Genomic DNA, 21,197 nt, shown 5'->3' on the forward strand with positions numbered 1-21,197 from the left:
GAAAATCTGAGGCTGATCTGTACCTGGGGCCCAGTCAGTGGAAATGTTGGTTCAGAAGCAAACATTTGCTGCACGAGGTGGTGTGCATGTGGGTGTCAGGAGCTCATCACTTTCACTCCAAGGAAAGCCTAGCCTCGCTTAAGTCTGTTATCCCTTCTGTAAAGCAGAGAGTCTAAGGGAGAGCTGTAGGCTCTGTGGGACCTAGGTTCCAATTCTAGCTCAGCCACTGGCAGGCTGTGTGACTTCAGGCAGTTCCTTAGCCTCTCTTTGCACAGAGGAGCAACTGCTAAAGGACCTTGAATGCCTTCCCAGGGCTCGGACTTTCTCCCTTCATGGCCTGCTTTTGAGGCCCTTGGCATCTTAGAGATTGGGTTCAGGAAGCTAGCCTTGGGTCCCTGTTTTCTGTTGTAACACATGCGTAGTTACTGAACAGCTAAACAGTTTCTTGGTGTCCTGGGCCACCTTCAGAGAGTGTCAAGCAAATAGTCAACTCTCCACACATGCTGGGGAAGTGATGCCCAGTTCCCCTTTAAGATCTCAAATTTGGCTGTGTTTTCAAGAGGGCTGCCTAAGAGCAAGAGGAAGGAGGTCAAGTGTTTCCCAAATGCTATTGGAAGTGTCAGATGAGGCTGCGAGGTGAGGGGCTGGGAGAGGATGTGGGAGTGGTGGGGGGTGGGGGTAGGGGGGGTGGAGGTAGGGGGGTGGGGTTGGGTGGGGTGGGTTCGGGGATGGCAGGAAGTTTTGCATTTTGCAGGAACCTGTGAGTTTCACTTTTGCTTCTGTCCCACAGATGAGGGACTGTGACTGTTGCTATCTGTGGCCTCAGTTTTTCTGGACTAGGAAATGGGTACAGCTGTTCTCCCAATTCTGGACATGTTGGGTTTGGCAGATATGAGTGTTTAATCTGCTAAGGGGGGACACAATCTGTGCTTTTACTGCAAGCCAGGCCTTGAGAGCAATGTCAGGAAAAAGAGGACAGTATGTATACCCACCTGGCCCACAGCCAAGCGAGGTGTACGGATTTCTTGGCATCTTCTCATCACCTTGCAAAATATACAAATGGGGAAACTGAGGCCCAGAGGAGCAGTCTCACATGGAGCTGTAGCCAGACAGCTCCCTCTACCCTGCTGCCTCATTACCTGAGTTATCAGTTGACCATGCTCTCCCACACCTTTACTTGCATTGTGCCTCCCTCCCAGGACAGTTTCCGGCCCTGGGAGGCCCCAGGTCTCTCCCTCCCTGTGCTGCTCTGCCTGGCGCCTGAGCTGCGTTGGCGGCTTTGGGTGTGTGGGCTGCTGTACTTGTCGAGCAAGCAGAGCCGTTGCTGGGCGACTGCTCTGGGGGGCGGGTGTACGGTGTCGCTCCTAACTTTGCTGTGCCAGGGCGGGGGCTGGGAGCTTTGGGGCCAAGGGCCTGGGGACCAGACGGGAGCTGGGGAGAGAAACCTGTGGGCAAAAGTTTGGCAGTACAGGAAGGACAGAACCAAACTGAAAGATACTGATGGGCATTTGGGGGGACCTTTGCAAAGGAGGTTGCCCAAAAATTGGGGCAGCAGCCCTGAAAGGAATGCATGGAATGGAGTGGGGGTCTGCCTCTACCCACCCTGGGCTCCAGGATTCTCTCTACCCACTGCCTGATTTGCCAGTATTCTTGGCAATGGGCACTATGGGGTGCCCTGACCATGTGCCAGGTCCACATCATGCCACCACTGATGATAATGAGAGCAGCAATTGTTTTAGTAATAGGTACTATTTGTCAAATACACTCCTCATGGGGCTCAGAGGCTGGGCTCAGGGCCGTGGGGGAGTCCAGCTGAGGAGTGTGGTAGGAGGGGTCGTGCTCACTGTTCTGCTGCAAAGCTGACCACATGTGCTCCAGCCTGGGCACTTGGCGCCTTAAGCCTAATGTGCTGGTCCAGCACCTGACTTGTCCACACCATCCCCACAGCTGCCGCAGCGGGAACCGCAAAAGCCTGGTGGTAGGAACACCATCACCCACCCTTTCCCGGCCCCTGTCGCCACTATCTGTCCCAACCGGTGAGTGTGGAAGCCAGCCAGTGGGTGGATGCTGTGCAGTCTCCGCCCACTCTGACTCAGTTTACCCGCTCCTCCTCAGCAGGCAGCAGCCCCTTGGACAGCCCTCGGAACTTCTCAGCTGCATCTGCTCTCAATTTCCCTTTTGCCCGAAGGTGAGTGGCCCCTGGTTTTGCAAGATGGTGTTGGCAGGGCTGGCAAGGGGACAGGCACGGAACATGCATTTGGTGGCTGGACCTGCCTCCTCATTTACCTTTTCCCTGCCCCGGCCCCTGCCCTTTGGTGGTCTCACCCTTTGGCGTCTGCCCCCTGAGAAACTTGTGACCTTCTGCAGCCAGGTCCAGCGCACGGACAGGTAATTTCATTAAGCCCTTGGGGAGGAGGAGAGGGTACTGCCTCATCCAAGAATCATAAATATACTGAAAGTCATTAATTCACTTAACAAGCTGATGGAGCTGCTATTGTGTGCCAGGCACTTACATGTCACATATTCATTTAACAGCACTTACTGAGTCCCTGCTGTATGCCATGCTCATTGCTGGGGGCTGAGGTCATGGGAAGCTGGACTTTGGCTCTCAGGGAGTCCTCAGTCTGCTGGGGATAACCAGCCTATACCTTAGCAGCTATGATTCTGAGGTTGCTGCTTTGATGGGGGCCATACTGGCAGCTGAACTCAGGGAGAACTTCTGAAGGAAGTTTCTGATGGATGAGGAGAAAGTACACAGAGGATTTACTCACCCTGAATCCCTATTCTCAGCCTTTATAGAATGACACAGACTGCTGGCCGCAGTGTCCTTCCTTAGTCCCTGAAAGCCACAGGGACCCTGTCCTCCAACTGTTTTGATTTTCCCTCTCCAGAGCCGACGGCAGAAGATGGTCCCTTGCATCCCTACCGTCTTCTGGCTATGGAACCAACACACCCAGCTCCACTGTCTCGGTACCCACAGTCCTCCATGATGGGCAGGCAGGCAGGTGCAAGGTGGGGGGGAACCCCATCTTTGGTTTTCAGCAAAGTGTCAGATCATTGTCTAATCTAGTCAGTAAACATCCTGGCTATGTTCATGCCCATTCTGGGCAATGTGGCTAAGAGGCCCCAGCTTCAGACCCAAAGAGTCCCTATTCTGGGGGACACAGACATCTCCCCAGCCCATGGAGTCAGAGTCTGGCCAGTGGGGTTCTTGGGGCTGTCAAGGGAGCAGGCTGAGAAGGCTTTCTAGAGGAGGAGGTATTAGAGCTGGGGTTTGGAGGGATGCATAGGAGCCAGTGAGGATATTATTACTATGTGATGACTAGCAGATAGCCTGGGCCTTGAGGGATAGTACTAGAGTCCTAACTGTGGCACTGACCTTGACCGGTGGCCTTGATATCCCCCCTTCTGCCAGTCAAGTTCATCCTCCCGGGAGCGCCTCCACCAGCTTCCTTTCCAGCCGACACCGGACGAACTGCGCTTCCTGTCCAAGCATTTCCGCAGCTCCGAGAATGTGGTTGATGAGGAAGGTGGCCGTTCTCCACACCTTCGCCCCCGCTCCCGAAGCCTCAGGTGGGCCTTGACCTTTCTGGCATCAGCCTGAGCCCCTCCCTGGGCTGACTTTGGGATTCACACTATGGCTCCTCCTACCTACTTGAGCTGGGCTTCTGACACTTGACCCTGAACACAGGCTCAGTCCCCCTCACCTAGGCTGGGTCATGGGTCCCATGTCACAAGCTGACCATCCCCCCCTTCAGCCCAGGACGTGCAACGGGGACCTTTGACAACGAGATCGTCATGATGAATCATGTGTATCGAGAGAGGTTCCCTAAGGTGGGCACTGCTGCACGGCCTTGCTGGACCCAACTCCCCTCCACCTTGCTGTTCCTTTCTGTGTGACAGACAGGCTATCTGCTTTTCCCTGTCTCTCGTCCCAAACCCCCCTCCATCTGCACATGTTGTTCCTCTCCCCGTCCTCCCACCCCATCATCCCATTGTCACATCTCTTCTGCCCCCATCAGCACATATTGCTCCCTTGCCCCTTTCAATAACCCAGTCTTCCCCCTCCCCTGCCAGGCCACGGCACAGATGGAGGGCCGCCTGCAGGAGTTTCTTACAGCCTTTGAGCCCGGTGATCGGTTGGCTCTGGCTGATGGTGTCCTGGGCTTCATCCACCACCAGATCATCGAGCTGGCCCGAGACTGTCTGGCCAAGTCTGGAGAGGCGCTTGTCACCTCCCGCTACTTCCTGGAGATGCAGGATAAGCTAGAGCGGCTGCTGCAGGATGTACGTGTGGGCGTGTCAGGTCTGAGTCCCTGGGTGGAGTAGGGCCAGCGGCCTGTGGGTAACCTCCCACCTCTCTTACCGCAGGCCCATGAGCGCTCGGACAGTGAGGAGGTTGGCTTTATTATCCAGCTGGTCCGGAAGCTGCTGATAATTATCTCACGGCCAGCAAGACTCCTCGAGTGCCTGGTGAGGCTTCTTGTACATAGTGGTCCTGGGCCAGTGGAGCTGAAACCAGGTGCCCTGATGGTCCTGCCAACACACAAGCAACCATTCCCATTGTATAGGGCTGTGGGGGGAACACGAGGTGCCTCCAGGCTGGGGTGGGCTTCCTGAAAGAGTGTCCAAGAACTGAGATCCCAGGGACAAGTTGGAGGCCCCTGTGAAGTGCTCTGGATAGGGGCACAGCATGCTCATAGGCCCGAAGGTGGGACCCAGCCCAGCTGACCCTCCCCCTCTGTCCCCAGGAGTTTGACCCTGAGGAGTTTTATCACCTGCTGGAGGCTGCTGAAGGCCAGGCTCGTGAGGGCCAGGGCATCAAGACGGACCTGCCGCAGTACATCATTGGGCAGCTGGGCCTAGCTAAGGACCCCCTTGAGGGTGAGCTGGGGATAGGAATGACTTGGAAAGAGGAAACTAGGGAGAAACTGAGTGGACTGGGATTCAGACTCCATCTATACAACTCCAGAGCCACCTTGCTGTCTTTTGTCTCTGTAGCCCGGCCTTTGGCCACCTACAGGGCTCTGACTTGGGAAACTGCCCAGCTTTCTGGGGTCAGAATGCCATGAATTGGTCCCTGACTTACCAGGGCCTTGGGTCCTTCTTGTCCTCAAATGTTAGGGTGGGCCAGGGCGGCAGGGGACCATCGTTGGCAATGGCTTTCACATCTTCCTGCAAGTTCACAAATGACTTTCCTATTTTATCTGATGGTCACCCAGGTGAACTTGGCATCAGGCAGGGCGACAGTTGGGCAAGATCAAGCTAGTCAAAACCCCAAAGAACTGGGATGAGAGAACCAAAATAGGAACTAGGGAGCATTGAACTTGGACTTGGTCCACTTTGGGAGTAGTCAGGCAGGGCCTTGGGAGGAGGTCGACGCAGGGAGGATGGCGCAGTAACTAGGAACAGATCTCAGGGAGAGAGAGGGTAAACCAGGTTGTGAGGTGGGTGGGAAGAAACCAGAAGCAAAGGCCCTGAGGTGGGACTTGCCTGGTGTGTGGGAAAAGCAGCAAGGCAAGGGGAGTGGCTGAGGAGTTGAGAAAGAAGGGAAGTTGGGGGACCCATAGGGGTTGGCAAGGACCAGACACAGTGGCCAGTGTTACTGAGCATTGTAGTTATGGGGCCAGGCTACCCTTGTTCCCATTTAGAGCTCGAAAAACAGGCTTGGGCAAATGAATTTGAACAAGGTGGTTCAGACCCCATGCGCCTGAGGCCAGATCACCTATGGACTGGCCATGTGGACACCACCCTTCTGTCACTATTAGAGGTGGTCATGGAACAGTGGGTTGGCCCTGGGTAAGGGAGGAAGCAGGAAGTGGCTAGCAGGTGGTGGTTGAGGTTAGAGCGTGTGGGGGGAGGGGGGAAGGCAGATCATGCACCTGATGCCCTGAGGGACCCCCTGAGAGTGATGAGGGTCTGGATTTGAATGCCAGCCTCCCTCACCTCTGAGGTTCTGCCACCCCATCCCAGATTTGCCTGTGACCTTGAGTCTCTGTCTTCATTGCCACCAACTGTCTGCTCACTCAGGCATCCCTCTGCCAAACGTTGGGCATGTGCATAGGCCCAAAGGTGGGACCCAGCCCAGCTGACCCTCCCCCTCTGTCCCCAGGAGTTTGACCCTGAGGAGTTTTATCACCTGCTGGAGGCAGGTCGGCCTGGGCCATGCCCTAAGCTGAGGGTATTATGTACCAGGACCCAGAGGACCCAACTTATAGCCCATATTCACAGTCTCAAGACTTGGTGCCAGGGTTTAATGAAAACTTGAGCAGTCCTGAACCTGGGCTCCCTATTGGCCCTCCTAGAAGGTTCCTCAGTGATTACTTAGTCCAGTTTCCTGGGTTTGGCTGACATGGATATAGTGAAGAGGTACCACATCCCTCCTGAAGGCCTCAGGAAATCTCTGGGTGATGGAGGGATAAGACCTGGAGACCCCAGTTAAGATTTCTTCCTCATCTTGCAGAGATGGTGCCTCTGAGTCATCTTGATGATGGAGGACAGCCCCCAGCACCTGAGTCCCCCGAGGTGAGCTGCAGAACTTCGGGGCCCCCAGACCTGTCTTTAAGGGGGTTAACCAAGCAGCCATGGAAAGAACTGGGTTTACCAAGGTTTTGCATATAGTAGGTGCTTAATAAATGCCTGTTACTTTGGAGGGAAGGTGGAAGCAAATGAGACTGCCCTGCCATGAAGTTTGAGCAGGGTAGGACTCAAGGGGCCACTGAAAAGGTGGGTTTTGGAGAAAGTGTAGAAATTTTCTGGGAGGGCGCAGCTTGAGCCGAAACTCAGAAGCTGAATTATGAAAAGTTTGGAGGGAGGAAGTAGTGGCAGGCGCCAGGATCAGCAGTTTGGACTTGGGGGCAGGAGGAGCCCAGCAGTGGGGCAGGACACTGAGCCCCTCCTGCCCCCTAGAACCGTTCTCTCATCGGCCCATCACGGAGGAAGCCATGTGAAAATGACTTCGAGACCATCAAACTTATTAGCAATGGGGCCTATGGGTGAGTCCTTGGGTCCCCTATAGACATTTCTCAGATGCCCACAGGGATGACTAAGACCCAGGCAGCTCCTGAGTATGCAGGCAGGGAAACTGAGGCCTGCAGAAGAAAGCAGAGCCCATACAGCCAGGGCATGCATGGCCTTGACAATTTGTACTTGATCCAGTCCCTTACCTGCTCCAGGTGTAGGGGGTTCCAAGGATTTGGGGGCAATTGGGGAAAATGATAACCACACAATTACACTATCATACAGTATTATTAAGGTGCCTCTTTGACAGGTTTTCAAGGGGTGGGAGGGGGCCCCCCCCTCAGAGCCTGAGAACATCCAGAGGGGTTTAAGTGTCTAGGTGACTCAGCAGCTCAGCATGAAGTGCTTTGGGTCCAGGGTCTTTATGGTTCCAGGTTTTCATATCCATGGTTAAGAGATGTTGGAAGCTGGATTGCTTTGTTTGCAAGGCCAGCAGGCTCCATTTGACTTAAAAATCTGCTTATTTTGACTGTATTTAAAGTGATATGAATTTGGTGCCAGCAGGCTTTTGAGCCAGTGGGTAAAAGAATAAACAACCTAGGGGCTGATATGGGGACCATCTTGAGCCCATTCATACAACACCAGGAGGATGGGTAAACCCATGGGGTGACTGCTTCTGGAGAGGGACTAGAAAAGGGGGGCAAGTATCTTAGGTAGAGGGCGCATACAGCAAAGGCCCAGAAGGTCAGGGTCCAGTGCTGTTCAGGGCATCAGTCTCCAGCCTCAGTGTACTCCTCCCCCAGGGCCGTGTACCTGGTGCGTCATCGAGAGACACGGCAGCGCTTCGCCATCAAGAAGATCAATAAACAGAACCTGATGCTGCGCAACCAGATCCAGCAGGTGTTCGTGGAGCGCGACATACTTACCTTTGCAGAGAACCCCTTCGTGGTCAGCATGTTCTGCTCCTTTGAGACCCGGCGCCACCTCTGCATGGTCATGGAGTATGTGGAAGGTACAGTCCCAGCGGCTCACATGCCTCCAGTGACAGGCAACTCACCATCTACCCAGAAGGAAGTCCCTTATTTTCTTTTTAAAGATTTATTTATTTATGCAAGCACTGGGATACAGGCCAGAGGCATAGGAGGGTGAGAGGATTCACCAGAGACAGAGTGGGGAGCAGAATAGGCAGACAGACCGAAAGCACTGCTGAGGGGAGCAGCGGGCGAGGCAGGAGAGGTCTGCTACTCCATGTGGGTAGCTCCCTGGCTGGCCGGGAATCGAACCAGCACTACAGAGGTTGCGGACAGCTCCACAGCGCTGTGCTCAACACACTGCACTCAACCCTCTGCGCCACTGGGGAGGCCCCAGAAAGTCCCTTCTTAGAACAGGATGGGGTCTGCTCTGTCCTCCACGGGACCCTAGCCTGCCCTAAAGGAACCTGAGGGACCCTGGTCTGAGATGGGGCCTGTGCAGGGCAGGGCAGACTGGGGGAGCCCAGAGAGAAATGTGAGGGCAGGACTCTGTGGACAGGGATGGAAGGACATCCCAGGCAGAGGGATGGTGGACAGAGGTCTGAAGGCTGGAAGTGGGAGCAGGAAGGCAGGGAGGCATAGGGTGGAAGGGCTAGGGTGGTTTGAGGGTCGGGGTATGGAGCTGTGGGGTGGGGTTTGCAGTTCTGGACAGAGCAGGACCCTTGGGGTCAGTACAGGGAGGTTTATTATGCTGAGGCGTTGCCAGGCGAGGTGAGGGAGAGTACACCTAGGAGGCACTGACGGTGTGTGGGGGAGGGCACCGTCACACAGAGCTGCTGCCTTGCCAGGGGGATGTCAGCATGCAGGGTCGGCCCTGCTACCCAGTCTGACTCAGGGCAGTTTGGGGACACTTCGTGTCAGGCAGAGAAGGAGGTACAGATGCTATGTACAGAGTCTCTGGGCCCTGCGAGTACATCCCTCACCCTACCCACAGGCGGTGACTGCGCCACTCTGCTGAAGAACATGGGCCCGCTGCCTGTGGACATGGCCCGCATGTACTTCGCGGAGACGGTGCTGGCACTCGAGTACCTGCACAACTACGGCATTGTTCACCGCGATCTCAAGCCTGACAAGTGAGCCTGTGGGAGAGATGGGCGTGGGGCATGTGGGGGACTGGGCCTGGGGAGGTTGGGATTGGGCCTGGAGAGTGGGTTACCTGAGGGGCCAGGAGCACTGGGGCAGGGCCTCTTGTTAGGTCAGGGCTTGGGCAGAGGACCTCTGGGTGGGGTGTGAGGCTGTTCCAGAGCCCTGGCATTATGTGGCCTCTAATGGCAGGAAGGCAAAGAACAGGCACATGTTGAACACCTGGTGTGTACAGAGGAGGACAGCTACTTGATAGGCACTTGCTTTGTACAGGACAGTGCACTTATGGAGGTGTTATCACGCAGGGAGAGGGAGTGTGCACTTTAGGATACAGGCTACAGGGGAAAGGATTATGCGCTCACAGCACCACTGCCACACAAGGAGAAAAATGAGTATGCACTTATGAGGCATCAGCTGTATGCGGGGTACAGGTACTCGCACTTTACAATACCTTATATGTGAAGAAATGGACTGGGTATTTCTGGAGCCTCTGCTATGTGTTAATACAAGGAAAAGAGGATGTGTATCGAGAGCCTTGGGAGGTTTATTTTATTCCAGCATCTAGTAAGCATCTACTGTGTGCCTAGTACTCCATGGGTGCCTAGGAGACAGGTGTGTGAATAATTCCTTGTATGTTACAACCCCTACATAATTTCCAAAGCATATACTGAGTGCTCTCTTTTTTTTATTTATGCATACCAGAGCTGGGGTGTAGGCCAGAGGTGGGGGCGGGGGAGTATGAGAGGATTCACCAGAGATAATTGGGAGCAGAACAGGCAGATTGACTGAAATACACTGTTCAGAGGAGCAGTGGGCAATACAGGAGAGGTCTGCTATGCCATGTGGGTCAGCTCCCTGGCTAGGGATGGAACTCATGCTGCAGTGGCTGCTAATAGCTTCCTAGTATTGAGACTTAACCCCTTTTGCCACCAGGGAGGCCCTATTGAGTACTCTCTTGATACAGGCAAGAACCGCCCATTTTTAGTTATTTGCCACAGAGAGCTATGAACATAAGCACTAGAGCCCTGCATGTTTTGGCATCTTGTAGTTTACAAAACATATTAGCCAAAGCAAATGTATATTTGGCACCTGATGTATACCTGAGCTTATGCTTCATGCTCTGAGGAGCCAAGACAGCAAGATGGCTAACTCCTCACACACTAATGACCCTTTTGGATGTAGAAAGCATATTTTTTTATACAGTGTATATGTATTTGGCACCAAATGCATTTAAAGTGATCAGAACAACAGTTATTAGGTAATGACTTTGGTGAGGACCAGAATGCTTCAATTGCCTTTTTATAGTTTTTATTTTGAGGTGAACATGCATTGAGCACTTATTGTGTGTCAGGGCAAGCATTCCTTTTCTCAGATAAAGGCACCTGCTATGTGGCAGTGTGGACATAATTGTTAAGTGTGCTGCCTGTTTTCAGTCTGTAGTTTGTGAGTGGCTTAGGAAGCAACGCAAATGTCTGTCTGTTGCTACTGTCTGCCTTGGCCTATGCCCCATGCAACTGAGGATGCTCTGTGCCCAGCTGACCTCTCTGCAATCACCCTGGGATGGGGTGGAGTTTTCCAAGGGTCTTGGGTCAGACCCTAGGCAGGACCTTCCAGGCTCAGGACCCACATCTGCAAGGTGTGCTGCGGAGATGCCCATCTCAGAGGACACACACAGTAGAAAGGAAAATAGTTTTCCTTTTCACTTAGGAAAATTTCAGGTACATCCAAAACAGAAGTCAAGAGGAGGTGTGTTCACCTCTTAAAACTGCCATAACAAAACAGCAGAGACTGGGCAGGATAAACAGCAGAAATGCATTCTCTCACAGGCTGGAGGCCAGAAGTCTAAGGTCAAGGTGTCACCAGGGCTGTGCTCCTTCTGTTCTGGGCCTCTTTTTTGGTGCATGGTCGTTGCTTAGTTGTGCAGCATAACTCCAGTCTTCACCGCACATCCTCCCTGTGTATGTCTGTGTCCAGATTTCCCCTTTTTATAAGGACACCAGTCACATCAGGTCAGAGCCACCCGATCTCCAGGACTGACCTCACCTTGACTGATTACATCTTCAACAACCCCATCTCCAAATAAGGTCCCATTCATAGTTATTAATGGTGAGGACTTCAATCTGTGAATTTGGGGTACATAATTCAACACTTAACCAAAGGGCACAGTGCCCGAAGCCCATACTCAAAGTCTGCAGCTAATAACACATAGCCAACCCCGTCTCCTCCCTGCCATCTCAGTCCAGCTCCCCACTGGATGACTCTGAGCAAATTCCACGCACCATATCAATCTGTTTTAAGAAAGGAAAAAATGTAAATCATAAATATAGTTAGTACTTAAGAAATGGACAATTTTTAGACAGGGATGTGCCTGCAGGAGCTCAGGAAGCACAGATCATCTTAATGGGGTCTGGCCCCAGGTCTGCTACAAAGCCTTGGTTTTGGAAGGTATTTGCACCTGGTGGCTACATCAGAGGGTTTTTTCCACAGCTGGCATACAGGTGGTTGCTCAAGAACTGTCCTTTCATTCTAAAAATAGTGGATACATAGAATAGTACGGAGTGATTTCTTTATACAGTCAAGGTGCACAGTAGGTGTCAATAATTGGTTCATCAAACAACTTGGCTATACACAGTAAGTTTTCCAGAAATTTATTTTTAAGCAGCAGTCACATGAAAATGTGACTTCAGGGCCTCCCCTGGTGGCGCAGGCGATTGAGCGCCATACTGTGGAGCTGTCCACAGCCTCTGCAGCACCAGTTCGATCCCAGCTGGCCAGCGAGGGTCCCACATGGCGTGGCAGACCTCTCCTGTTGCGCCCGCTGTGCCCCTCAGCAGTGTATTTCGTCAGTCTGCTTGTTCTGTTCCCCGCTTTGTCTCTGGTGAATCCTCTCACCTTCCCACACATCTGGCCTGTACCCCGGTTCTTGTATAAAATAAATAAATAAATCTAAAAAAAAAGTGACTTCAAAAAGATGGTGCATATGATTTTAGTGGTTTAACAAGGCATTTGCACACTTAAATGCCTTAGTAGATATGCAAGTTTTTGTAAAAAATGGTTGCATGCAGAAATATTTCTGTATACAACAGGTGCCAAAGACATGTTCATTTTTCAGCGGGGTATAAACAATAGGTATTTGCAAAGGGTACAGTTCATTAAAATAATATACAAAAGTACACAATAGACACACCCCGCCCCAGTAGGCATTTGGAGATGTTATCATGCACAATGGAAAGATGCCAGAATTCTCAGGAAATTAGTTTTTGCACAGTAGTATATACAGTAGGTGTGCAATAGCAACACCAGTTGTTGGTTCTTTTAATAACATGGCTGTGCATGGGAAGTACTTTTGGGGGAAGTTGGGATACCCCAGATGAAGCCATAGTCTGGTGTGGGGATAGTGGGAATGCTGGGCACTTCAGGGGTATCCTTCCTTGCCCTAAACACCCCACCCCACCTGCCTGCCCACAGCCTGCTCATCACCTCGCTTGGCCACATCAAGCTGACCGACTTTGGGCTGTCTAAGATTGGGCTCATGAGCATGGCCACCAACCTGTATGAGGGTCACATCGAGAAGGACACCCGGGAATTTATAGACAAGCAGGTGGGTAGGGCAGTCAAGGGTGTGGGGGTGCCCCCTCTATCTGAATCTTTCTCCCAAGACACATGGGATCGAACTGGCAGCCAAAAGAAGAAAATGAACAGACCCCCATAATTCTACCCACCCCTTCTTCCCAGCCTGGCCTCCACTTCCCCACCTGTCCCAAGCAGGGAGTCACCCCGTCTCCCCGTTGCCCCTGGCCAGGTGTGCGGGACGCCAGAGTACATCGCACCCGAGGTGATCTTCCGCCAGGGCTACGGGAAGCCAGTGGACTGGTGGGCCATGGGCGTGGTCCTCTACGAGTTTCTGGTGGGCTGCGTGCCATTTTTTGGGGATACCCCCGAGGAACTCTTTGGCCAGGTGGTCAGTGGTGAGTGCCCCCTGGCCCAAGGTTCAAGTCTCAGCCCTGCTGGAGCAACCTGTGCAGGGAAGGGAACAACCTGAGAAGTGGGTGGGCCATGCTTGCTGGGCCCTAGAGGGCAGGCACACAGCTTTGTGGTGCTCTTTGTCCAGCTAGCAAGACTAACAGTAAGTGCGATAAATAAGCAAAGTGTGGCACATCTACAGCAAAAATTCCAGCCAGGAGAAGCATCAGGAAAAGGGGACGGCGCAGGGTGCCACATGGAGGGAGCTGCATTAAATAGGGGATCAGGAAGGCCTCACTGAGGTGATGTGTGGGTCAAGACCTGAAGGAAGAGGGAGCCTCAGAGATGGGAGAGGGGAAAGTGTTCTGGGCAGAGGGCACAGCCAGAGCAAAGGGTATGAGGTGAACATAGCCTGAGCCTTAAAGGATCGGGGGGAGGTCACAGGAGGTTCTAGAAAGGGCTGTCCTGCCCCCTCACCCTCTCATCCCCTCCTTACATTTTAGATGAGATCATGTGGCCAGAGGGAGACGATGCTCTTCCAGCTGACGCACAGGACCTCATCACCAGGCTGCTCCGGCAGAGCCCACTGGACCGTCTGGGCACTGGTATGTGGGTGTGGGTGGGACAGGGGCTGAGGTAAACAAGAGCTCTAATTGGGAGGCTCCATGGAGGCGAGGACTTGTAGATAGGCTTTTGAAGGATGCACAGGAGTTTGCCATTAAGCTCTTTAGAAATTAAGGAATAGCAGGTAGCTGGGTCTGATGCAGAGAGGGTACACTGAAACTGAAAGAATGTGTGAGCCTGCAGCCTAAGGTCCACAGTCTAGCCTAGTGGATCCCAATGTCCCAGCTTTCCCAGTTACCTGGGAAACTGGGAGGCTAAGGGACTGTTTAAGACCCTTGCTGGGGGCCTCCCCGGTGGCGCAGCGGTTGAGCGCTGGGTTGCGAAGGTGCCCGCGGCCTCTGCGGCACCGGTTCAATCCCCGGCTGCTCCCCGGCCACCGGAGGAGGGTCCCACGTGGCGCGCAGACCTCTCCTGCCGCCCGCTGCTCCCCTCAGCAGTGTACTTTGGTCCTTCTGCCTGCTCTGCTCCCCGCTCTGGCTCTGGTGAATTCTCTCACCCTCCCGCGCTTCTGACTGTACCCAGTGCTTGTATAAACAAATAAACAAACAAATAAATAAATAAAACATGCCTCTATTAAAAAAAAAAAATAAGACCTTTGCTGTCATTAGGTGACCATTGCTGGTCATGTTCATGATGTAGTTTGGCCATGAGAGATGATTGGAGGAACCAAGGCTGGGGAACAGGACACTTTCACACCCTAAGTTCTGTTCCATGGAAAAGGCCCAGTAAGGAAGCCTGCTGATGCCCCAGGCTTCCTCATTGGTGGGCTCTTGGAACCCAGCAAAAGGAGAGCAGGGTCTGGGTTTGTTCCCCAGCTTCTTTCTTCCCCTCTAGTCTTCCTAATTCTGTGTTCAGCACATTTTGGTTCATAGTTGGCTTAGGAGTCCTGGGAGGTGGGCACCTAGAGGCCCAACCCAAGCATGTCTACAGGTGGCACCCACGAGGTAAAGCAGCATCCCTTCTTCCGGACGTTGGACTGGGCAGGGCTTTTGCGACACAAGGCTGAATTTGTGCCACAGCTGGAAGCCGAGGATGACACCAGCTATTTCGACAGTAAGTGGAGGTCTTTAGGGGAGCCAAGGGAGGGGGGCAGGTTCTCCTGTCCCAGGAGCCCCCAGGGTGTGGAGGGAATGGCTGCCAGGATCTCCACCCTAGAAGTTCTGACTTCCTGAGCTTTCTGAGAAGCTGCACCGTGTCTGCCAGTGACACTCTTGGCTGATATTTCCTGTGCCGTAGAAACCCCCAGACTGGGGGTATTTGGAACCAAGGCACTAAGTGTGACAGACCCTTGCCCAGGCCCTCTCGGCAGGTTCAGCCTCCTGGGTATTCAGTCCTGACAGGGCATGGAGCCCTCTCTGTCACGTAGGAGGCTGAGGTGCCTCACTAGCTTCTATGGAGGGAGCCCTTAGACATTTTGGGTGGACTCAGACAAGTCTCCCTCTCTCCACTCAGGACTCCAGAAAAACAATACAAATGCTTTTGGTTTCTCCAGAACTTGACCTGAGATCCTAGGCATTCGAGGTCCACTTTGAGCAGTTGCTTCCTCTTCTGTAAAATAAGGAACATCCTTTGTGTTTGAGATGCCCAATTTTATCTAATGCTGGGTGAATTCACCCAGCTTAAGGATTAGGAAACTGAGGCTCAGACACAGGAAATCCCACTACTATCTTACAGCTTTTAGGGACACAGCTGGGATTTATCCCGATACTTGGTCAGCCATCCCAGCCCCCTGTGGTCCCTAAATATACCAGACAGGATCCCACCCCAAGAGCTTCACCCTGGCAGTACCTCCCCACCTCCACCCACCTGGCATGCCCTCCCCAAATCACCCACACTCTGTGGGCTGCACATGCCTCTCCCTTCTGCAGCGCGCTCGGAACGTTACCGCCACCTTGGCTCCGAGGATGAGGAAACCAACGATGAGGAGTCCTCCACAGAGATCCCACAGTTCTCCTCCTGCTCCCACCGCTTCAGCAAGGTGGGACCCGGGGCCCTAATGCAGCCAGCATTCTGGAAACATTGTGAGACATTTGCTTTAGGACTTTGTGGATTTATTTGCATTTCTTTAATTGTAAAATACACAAAATATAAAATATATCATTTTAGCCATTTTAAAGTGAACAATGGCATTTAGCACATTCACAGTATTATGTAATCACCACCCCATCTAGTTCCAAAACATTCCATCACCCCACAGGAGACCCTGTCTCCATGAGCAATCACTCCCCAGCCCCCTACCTCAGTGCCTGACAACCACTCGCCTGTTTTCTGTCTCTGCACTTGCCCATTCTGAGCATTTCATATAAATTATGGGGTCTTTTATATCTGGCTTCTCTCACTCAGCAGGATGTTTTTGAGGTTTGTTCACATTGTAGCGTGTGTCAGGGCTTCACTAATTTTCGCGACTGAATAATATGCTATGTGAATTGACCACATCGTATTTTTCCTTTACTGGCTGGACACTTGGGTGATTTCCACTTTGGGTGATTCTGAATAGAGCCACGGTGCAGGTCTCACAAGCTTAAGTTTGTTCATAGTTAAAACCTGCACTGCTTTTGGGGGCGCACCCCTGGTCAGCTGTAGAAACCCCATCTGTGGTCCCTTTGTAGCTTGGCCCCTCTAAAACTCAGTTTCTCCATCTGTACAGTGCAATAAAGACAGTGTCTCCAGGGATGTGGTAAGGATTTAAGGAACTGACTCAGGAGGATGCATCAGGCCTGTAGGAAGCCTCAGCTAAGCCGGCTCTCTCCTGTGGGTGTGGCTGCCAGCCTCCATTGTTGTGACCGTTATTTTTTATTGCTTCCTAGGTGTACAGCAGCTCTGAGTTCCTGGCTGTCCAGCCTACCCCAACCTTCGCTGAAAGGAGCTTTAGTGAGGACCGGGAGGAAGGCTGGGAACATACTGAGGTGGATTATGGCCGCCGGATGAGCACTGAGATCCGGTAGGTGGACTGGGCAGTATAAGTAGATTCAGCTTCCAAGGCTGCTGGGAGATGGAGCCACAAAACCTGATGTTGGACTAGCTTTCTAGTAGCCCAGTCAAAAAGGCTCAAACATATTGGGTGGCCTGACCTATCCCTAATTGCCTGGCCCCTAGCATCATTGCCTTTGGCTTTGTGTTCCTAATCACACCTAACATAAAGCAAACACACACTGTTACACTGCTAGGCTTTTGCTTGCGCTGTATCCTCTCCCAGAATACCCTTTGCTAATGAACTCCTATTCATCCTTCAAAGTCCAGATTTGACAGAAATAATGTCTGCTAGAAGATAGGGGTTAGCAAATGGGTTTTAAAAGATGAATAGGGGCCTCCCTGGTTGCACAAGGGGTTAAGACACAGCACTATGAAGCTATCCGCAGCCACTGTAGCACAAGTTCTATCCCCGGCCAGGGAGCAACCCACATGGCACAGCAGACCTCTCCTGACTCCTGACTCACCCGCTGCTCCCCTCAGCAGTGTATTTCAGTCAGTCTGCCTGTTCTGTTCCCCACTCTGTCTCTGGTGAATCCACTCACCACCCCCACATCTCTGGCCTGTACCCCAGTTCTTGTAGCATAAATAAATAAATGTTTAAAAAAAATAAAATATGAATAGGAGCTGTCTAGGTAAACACAGAGGACAGCACAGGCAGAGGGAACTCATTCTATATTTTCTAATTGCCTCTGACTCCAAACCAAGAGTTAAGACATGACTATGAGCGCTGACCCTTGGGTGAGGGCTCCTGGCAAGGGTTGCTTGGGCTCTTCCCTGCTGCAGGCTGAGATCCTGTGCATCTTCTGGCTCATCTTGCCACTCATCCTCATCCCAGCCTGAGCGGGGTCCCAGCCCATCTCTCTTGAACACCATCAGCCTGGACACGATGCCCAAGTTTGCCTTTTCATCAGAGGATGAGGGGGCAGGCCCAACCCCTATGGACTCCAAAAAACCCATCTTCATTCTGGGGGAACCTGATCCACCCCCAGCAGCCTCCCCAGGGATACCCAAGTCTTCAACACTTTCTGGTAAGTGGGTCTAGAGTGGGAGGGAGATAATATCTTGGAAAGTTTCCCAAAAGAGGAACATTTTGCAATGGGTTTTCAGGGATGGATAGGTGTTCTTCAGAGAGACCATTCACTTGTCTAAGAAAGAATTTAAGATAGGAGGGGCCCCCAAGAAGCCCACAGTCTAGGGGCAATAGCCCCTTTTCATAAGTTCAGGATGAGACTAGAAAGAGGATTAGGGTTGGGGTGATCCAAGAAGGAGATGCAGGGGTCCCACTGGGGTGGGAGGAAGGCTTCCTGGAAGATGGGATTTGAAGAGTAGGGTTTTTCATGAAGAGCCATGTAGGCAGGGACATGGGAAAAGGAAAACACCCAATAAAGGCCAGGAGACTGGACTCTGTACGTGCCAAACAGGGATGAAGGGCTCAGGCCTCCTGAGGTGAGAGCCAGACTAACCCCCGACCACAATGACCCCCTAGCTGATACAGCTGCCCTCAGTCATGCACGGCTACGAAGCAACAGCACAGGGGCCCGACACTCCACGCCACGGGCTCTGGAAGCTGGCCGGGGCCGCCGTCTTGGGGGCCCGAGAGACCCAGGCCCTGACAAGTCCAGAGCCTCTGCCAGCGGGGGCCGCGTGCCCAAGTCAGCCTCCGTGTCTGCTCTGTCGCTCATCATCACAGCAGGTAATACATGCCCAGCTCACTAGGTGGCGGTCGATGGAGTAGGGACTACTTTGACCAGGGGGGCAGGACCTAGGTGGGGGGTGACACTTCCCTAGTTAGTGATGTTGGAGGGGAGGGGAAGGAGCCAGACACACAGAAGCTAGGGGTTCCTGGCAGAGGGCTCTGCATATGCAAAGGCAAGGTGGGGGGCATGCATGAGGTGCTGGAGCAGCAACAGAGCTGCCAAAGCAGTCAGCATGTTGGGAGTGAAGGTATCCTAAGGGGAGTCCCTCCAGGAAATGAGCTTGTGCCACACGAGTCTTCACATGATTGTCAGTTATGAGGAACAGGAAATGACCCTCTTCCTGATCCTGGTCCATACAGATGATGGCAGCGGTGGCCCCCTCATGAGCCCCCTGTCCCCACGTTCACTGTCCTCGAACCCATCATCTCGAGATTCCTCTCCAAGTCGAGACCCATCCCCAGTGTGTGGCAGCCTGCGGCCCCCCATTGTCATCCACAGCTCAGGCAAGAAGTATGGCTTCAGCCTGCGGGCAATCCGTGTGTACATGGGTGACAGCGATGTCTATACCGTGCACCATGTGGTCTGGGTAAGTCGGCCAGGTGGAAGCAGGGAGCGCTAGGGTGGCTGACAGGATTGCTTGGGTGGCACAGGGAGTGCTGGGAGTAGGTGCAGGAGAGCTCAGAGTTAGTGCAGAGAACACTTGGGGTGACACAGAACAAGAGCTAAAGGCTCAAGTCTCCTGCCACCCTGCTCAGCGCCTTCCTCCAGAGCTACGTTTTCTGGCTTGAAAAGTGAGTGCTCATTGCCTGTGAGGTTTCAGGGGAATGAAACCCTTTGGGGGGTGGGAGCAGGTGCCACATGAGTCTTCACATCACTGTGAAGTCTTCACATCACTCCTGGGCCTGCCCCCTCTCCATGGTCACACCCTGTGCAGCCCCCCAGGCCAGGGAAACTGAGACTGCATGAGCGGCAGCAGCCTGCTGGGATCCCACAGCTGCCCCACTGTGGGGCCCACACCACTGACTGTCATCCACCCCACTCCCCCCGCAGAGTGTGGAAGACGGAAGCCCTGCCCAGGAGGCGGGCCTGCGAGCAGGGGACCTCATCACTCACATCAATGGGGAGTCAGTCCTAGGGCTGGTGCACATGGACGTGGTTGAGTTGTTACTGAAGGTATAGTCCCCACTGCCCCCTCGGGACTCCCAAGACCTCCACCTCCTGTCCATCCTCAGGGACCCCAGATCGTCCCATAGTCCCCCCTTGGGATTGCTCTGTAACCCTAAACCCCGGCCCCTGGCTTCAGCTCCTTATTCTCCAGATTCTTCTTCTCCCTTCCACGCAGTGTCTGCTTCCTTCCTAAGCTCCTAATGTTGCCTCTTGCAGTGACTCCTCAAGGAAGCCATCCCTATCTACCCACCCCCACCCGCAAGCGGCCACTCCTGGTCCTCCCTTTGGCTCCCATGTGTCTGACCCCCCCCCCCCATTTGGCTCACCCGGTGGGTGGATGTGCAGGCACACGGGTAAACTCTGGCCCTCCCTCCCACAGAGTGGCAACAAGATTGCTCTGCGGACCACCGCCCTGGAGAACACATCCATCAAGGTGGGCCCTGCCCGAAAGAATGTGGCCAAGGGCCGCATGGCACGCAGAAGCAAGAGGAGTCGCAGAAGGGAGACGCAGGACCGGTGAGCTGATCGTGAGCTGCCAGCCCCAGGGTGTGCTTGTGGCCGCCACTGGGTTGGGGGAGGGTGCAGGGATCCTAAGTACTTGGGTTTGTCACCCCCAGGCGCAAGTCACTCTTCAAGAAGATCTCCAAACAGTCATCAGTGCTGCACACCAGCCGCAGCTTCTCCTCTGGCCTCCACCACTCCCTGTCATCCAGTGAGAGCCTTCCCGGCTCGCCCACCCACAGCCTCTCCCCCAGCCCTACCACACCGTGCCGCAGCCCAGCTCCTGATGCCCCAGCAGGTAGGTGCACCCTGGGCCCACCCAGGAAGGGGTCCCAGAAGGGAGCAAGCAGAGTTTGGAGGATGGAATGGCATGACATAGAAAACGAGATCACCAGCAGCTTGGTGGGGAGTCAGAAACAGGTACAGCCGCAGAGAAGGGTGGGTCCATCTGGGGGAACATTATGAAACAGGAAGTATGTGGAGGCTGGGGGATCATGTTGAAGAGCTGGGCTTAAATTGGGGGACATTAGGGAGCCATTGAGGATCAGTGAGTCAGGAAAGGGTATAGTGCATGTGTTGGAAAAATTGTTCTGGGGCAGGAAAGGATAGTGATTTGACCCAATCCTGAGGGCTCCCGGTTTGTGAGATGCAGCCACACAGTTATCTCCAGGCCCAGTGAGTTAGCAGGCTAGGACAGCAGCGGGGAGACAGGGAAGTCCTCCTGCTGGAGGGCCCCAGGGCCACCCCTCCAGGAAGTCCCCTCTACCTACCTTCTGGCCACTGCAACTGCTATCACTCCTTCTGGCCCACTGGCCCACCCTAATCTCATGGGGTAGAGGGTATCTGTGCCATCTTTCTTCTTTAGACCAGCCTGGGGATGGGAAGCAAGGCCAGAAAGCATAGCTTGTGGGACAGTCCATTAGATGGACAACGAATGTTGTGTGGCCCAACAACTGGTGGGTCATTAAGTGAGAAATGGGTGGGTGGGAGCTGTGGCTTTGAGGTATGAGTAGGAGTTAGTGCACCAGATCTAGGCCAAGGGAACAACCCATGCAAACAATAGGAGGTGGGAAATCCAGGTGTGATGGGTGACCACATGGAAGGATGTGGGCTTTGGTAGGTGCACTTTGCCCCAGGGCCCCACCTCCAGGCTGGGGACACAAAGGCCAGTGGCCCTGACCCTTCCCTGTTACCCACA

At 53.4% G+C, this 21,197-nt stretch overlaps 1 protein-coding gene across 10 annotated transcripts in view; it reads left to right on the plus strand.

Moving 5' to 3' along the window:
• Positions 1-21,197, plus strand: part of MAST3 (microtubule associated serine/threonine kinase 3) — a 31,420-nt gene that overhangs the window by 7,818 nt on the left and 2,405 nt on the right. For 3 of the 10 annotated variants that reach the window (XM_054693365.1, XM_054693360.1, XM_054693364.1), the window contains 25 exons: positions 1,948-2,036; positions 2,116-2,188; positions 2,368-2,388; positions 2,892-2,970; positions 3,416-3,573; positions 3,759-3,834; positions 4,078-4,287; positions 4,372-4,473; positions 4,752-4,884; positions 6,464-6,525; positions 6,910-6,995; positions 7,764-7,972; positions 8,926-9,064; positions 12,543-12,675; positions 12,877-13,042; positions 13,541-13,642; positions 14,592-14,714; positions 15,530-15,639; positions 16,469-16,602; positions 17,418-17,662; positions 18,121-18,327; positions 18,691-18,917; positions 19,382-19,504; positions 19,878-20,014; positions 20,116-20,297. In XM_054693365.1, coding sequence (XP_054549340.1) covers positions 1,948-2,036; positions 2,116-2,188; positions 2,368-2,388; positions 2,892-2,970; positions 3,416-3,573; positions 3,759-3,834; positions 4,078-4,287; positions 4,372-4,473; positions 4,752-4,884; positions 6,464-6,525; positions 6,910-6,995; positions 7,764-7,972; positions 8,926-9,064; positions 12,543-12,675; positions 12,877-13,042; positions 13,541-13,642; positions 14,592-14,714; positions 15,530-15,639; positions 16,469-16,602; positions 17,418-17,662; positions 18,121-18,327; positions 18,691-18,917; positions 19,382-19,504; positions 19,878-20,014; positions 20,116-20,297 — 3,326 coding nt within the window. The remainder of the gene's footprint in view (positions 1-1,947; positions 2,037-2,115; positions 2,189-2,367; positions 2,389-2,891; positions 2,971-3,415; positions 3,574-3,758; positions 3,835-4,077; positions 4,288-4,371; positions 4,474-4,751; positions 4,885-6,463; positions 6,526-6,909; positions 6,996-7,763; positions 7,973-8,925; positions 9,065-12,542; positions 12,676-12,876; positions 13,043-13,540; positions 13,643-14,591; positions 14,715-15,529; positions 15,640-16,468; positions 16,603-17,417; positions 17,663-18,120; positions 18,328-18,690; positions 18,918-19,381; positions 19,505-19,877; positions 20,015-20,115; positions 20,298-21,197) is intronic. The other 7 variants (XM_037506159.1, XM_054693362.1, XM_037506157.1 and 4 more) reach the window with 3 other exon arrangements.

Source organism: Talpa occidentalis, unplaced genomic scaffold (assembly GCF_014898055.3).
Source record: "Talpa occidentalis isolate TD23 unplaced genomic scaffold, MPIMG_talOcc4v2.1 talOcc4.12, whole genome shotgun sequence".
Classification (NCBI taxonomy): Eukaryota; Metazoa; Chordata; class Mammalia; order Eulipotyphla; family Talpidae; genus Talpa; species Talpa occidentalis.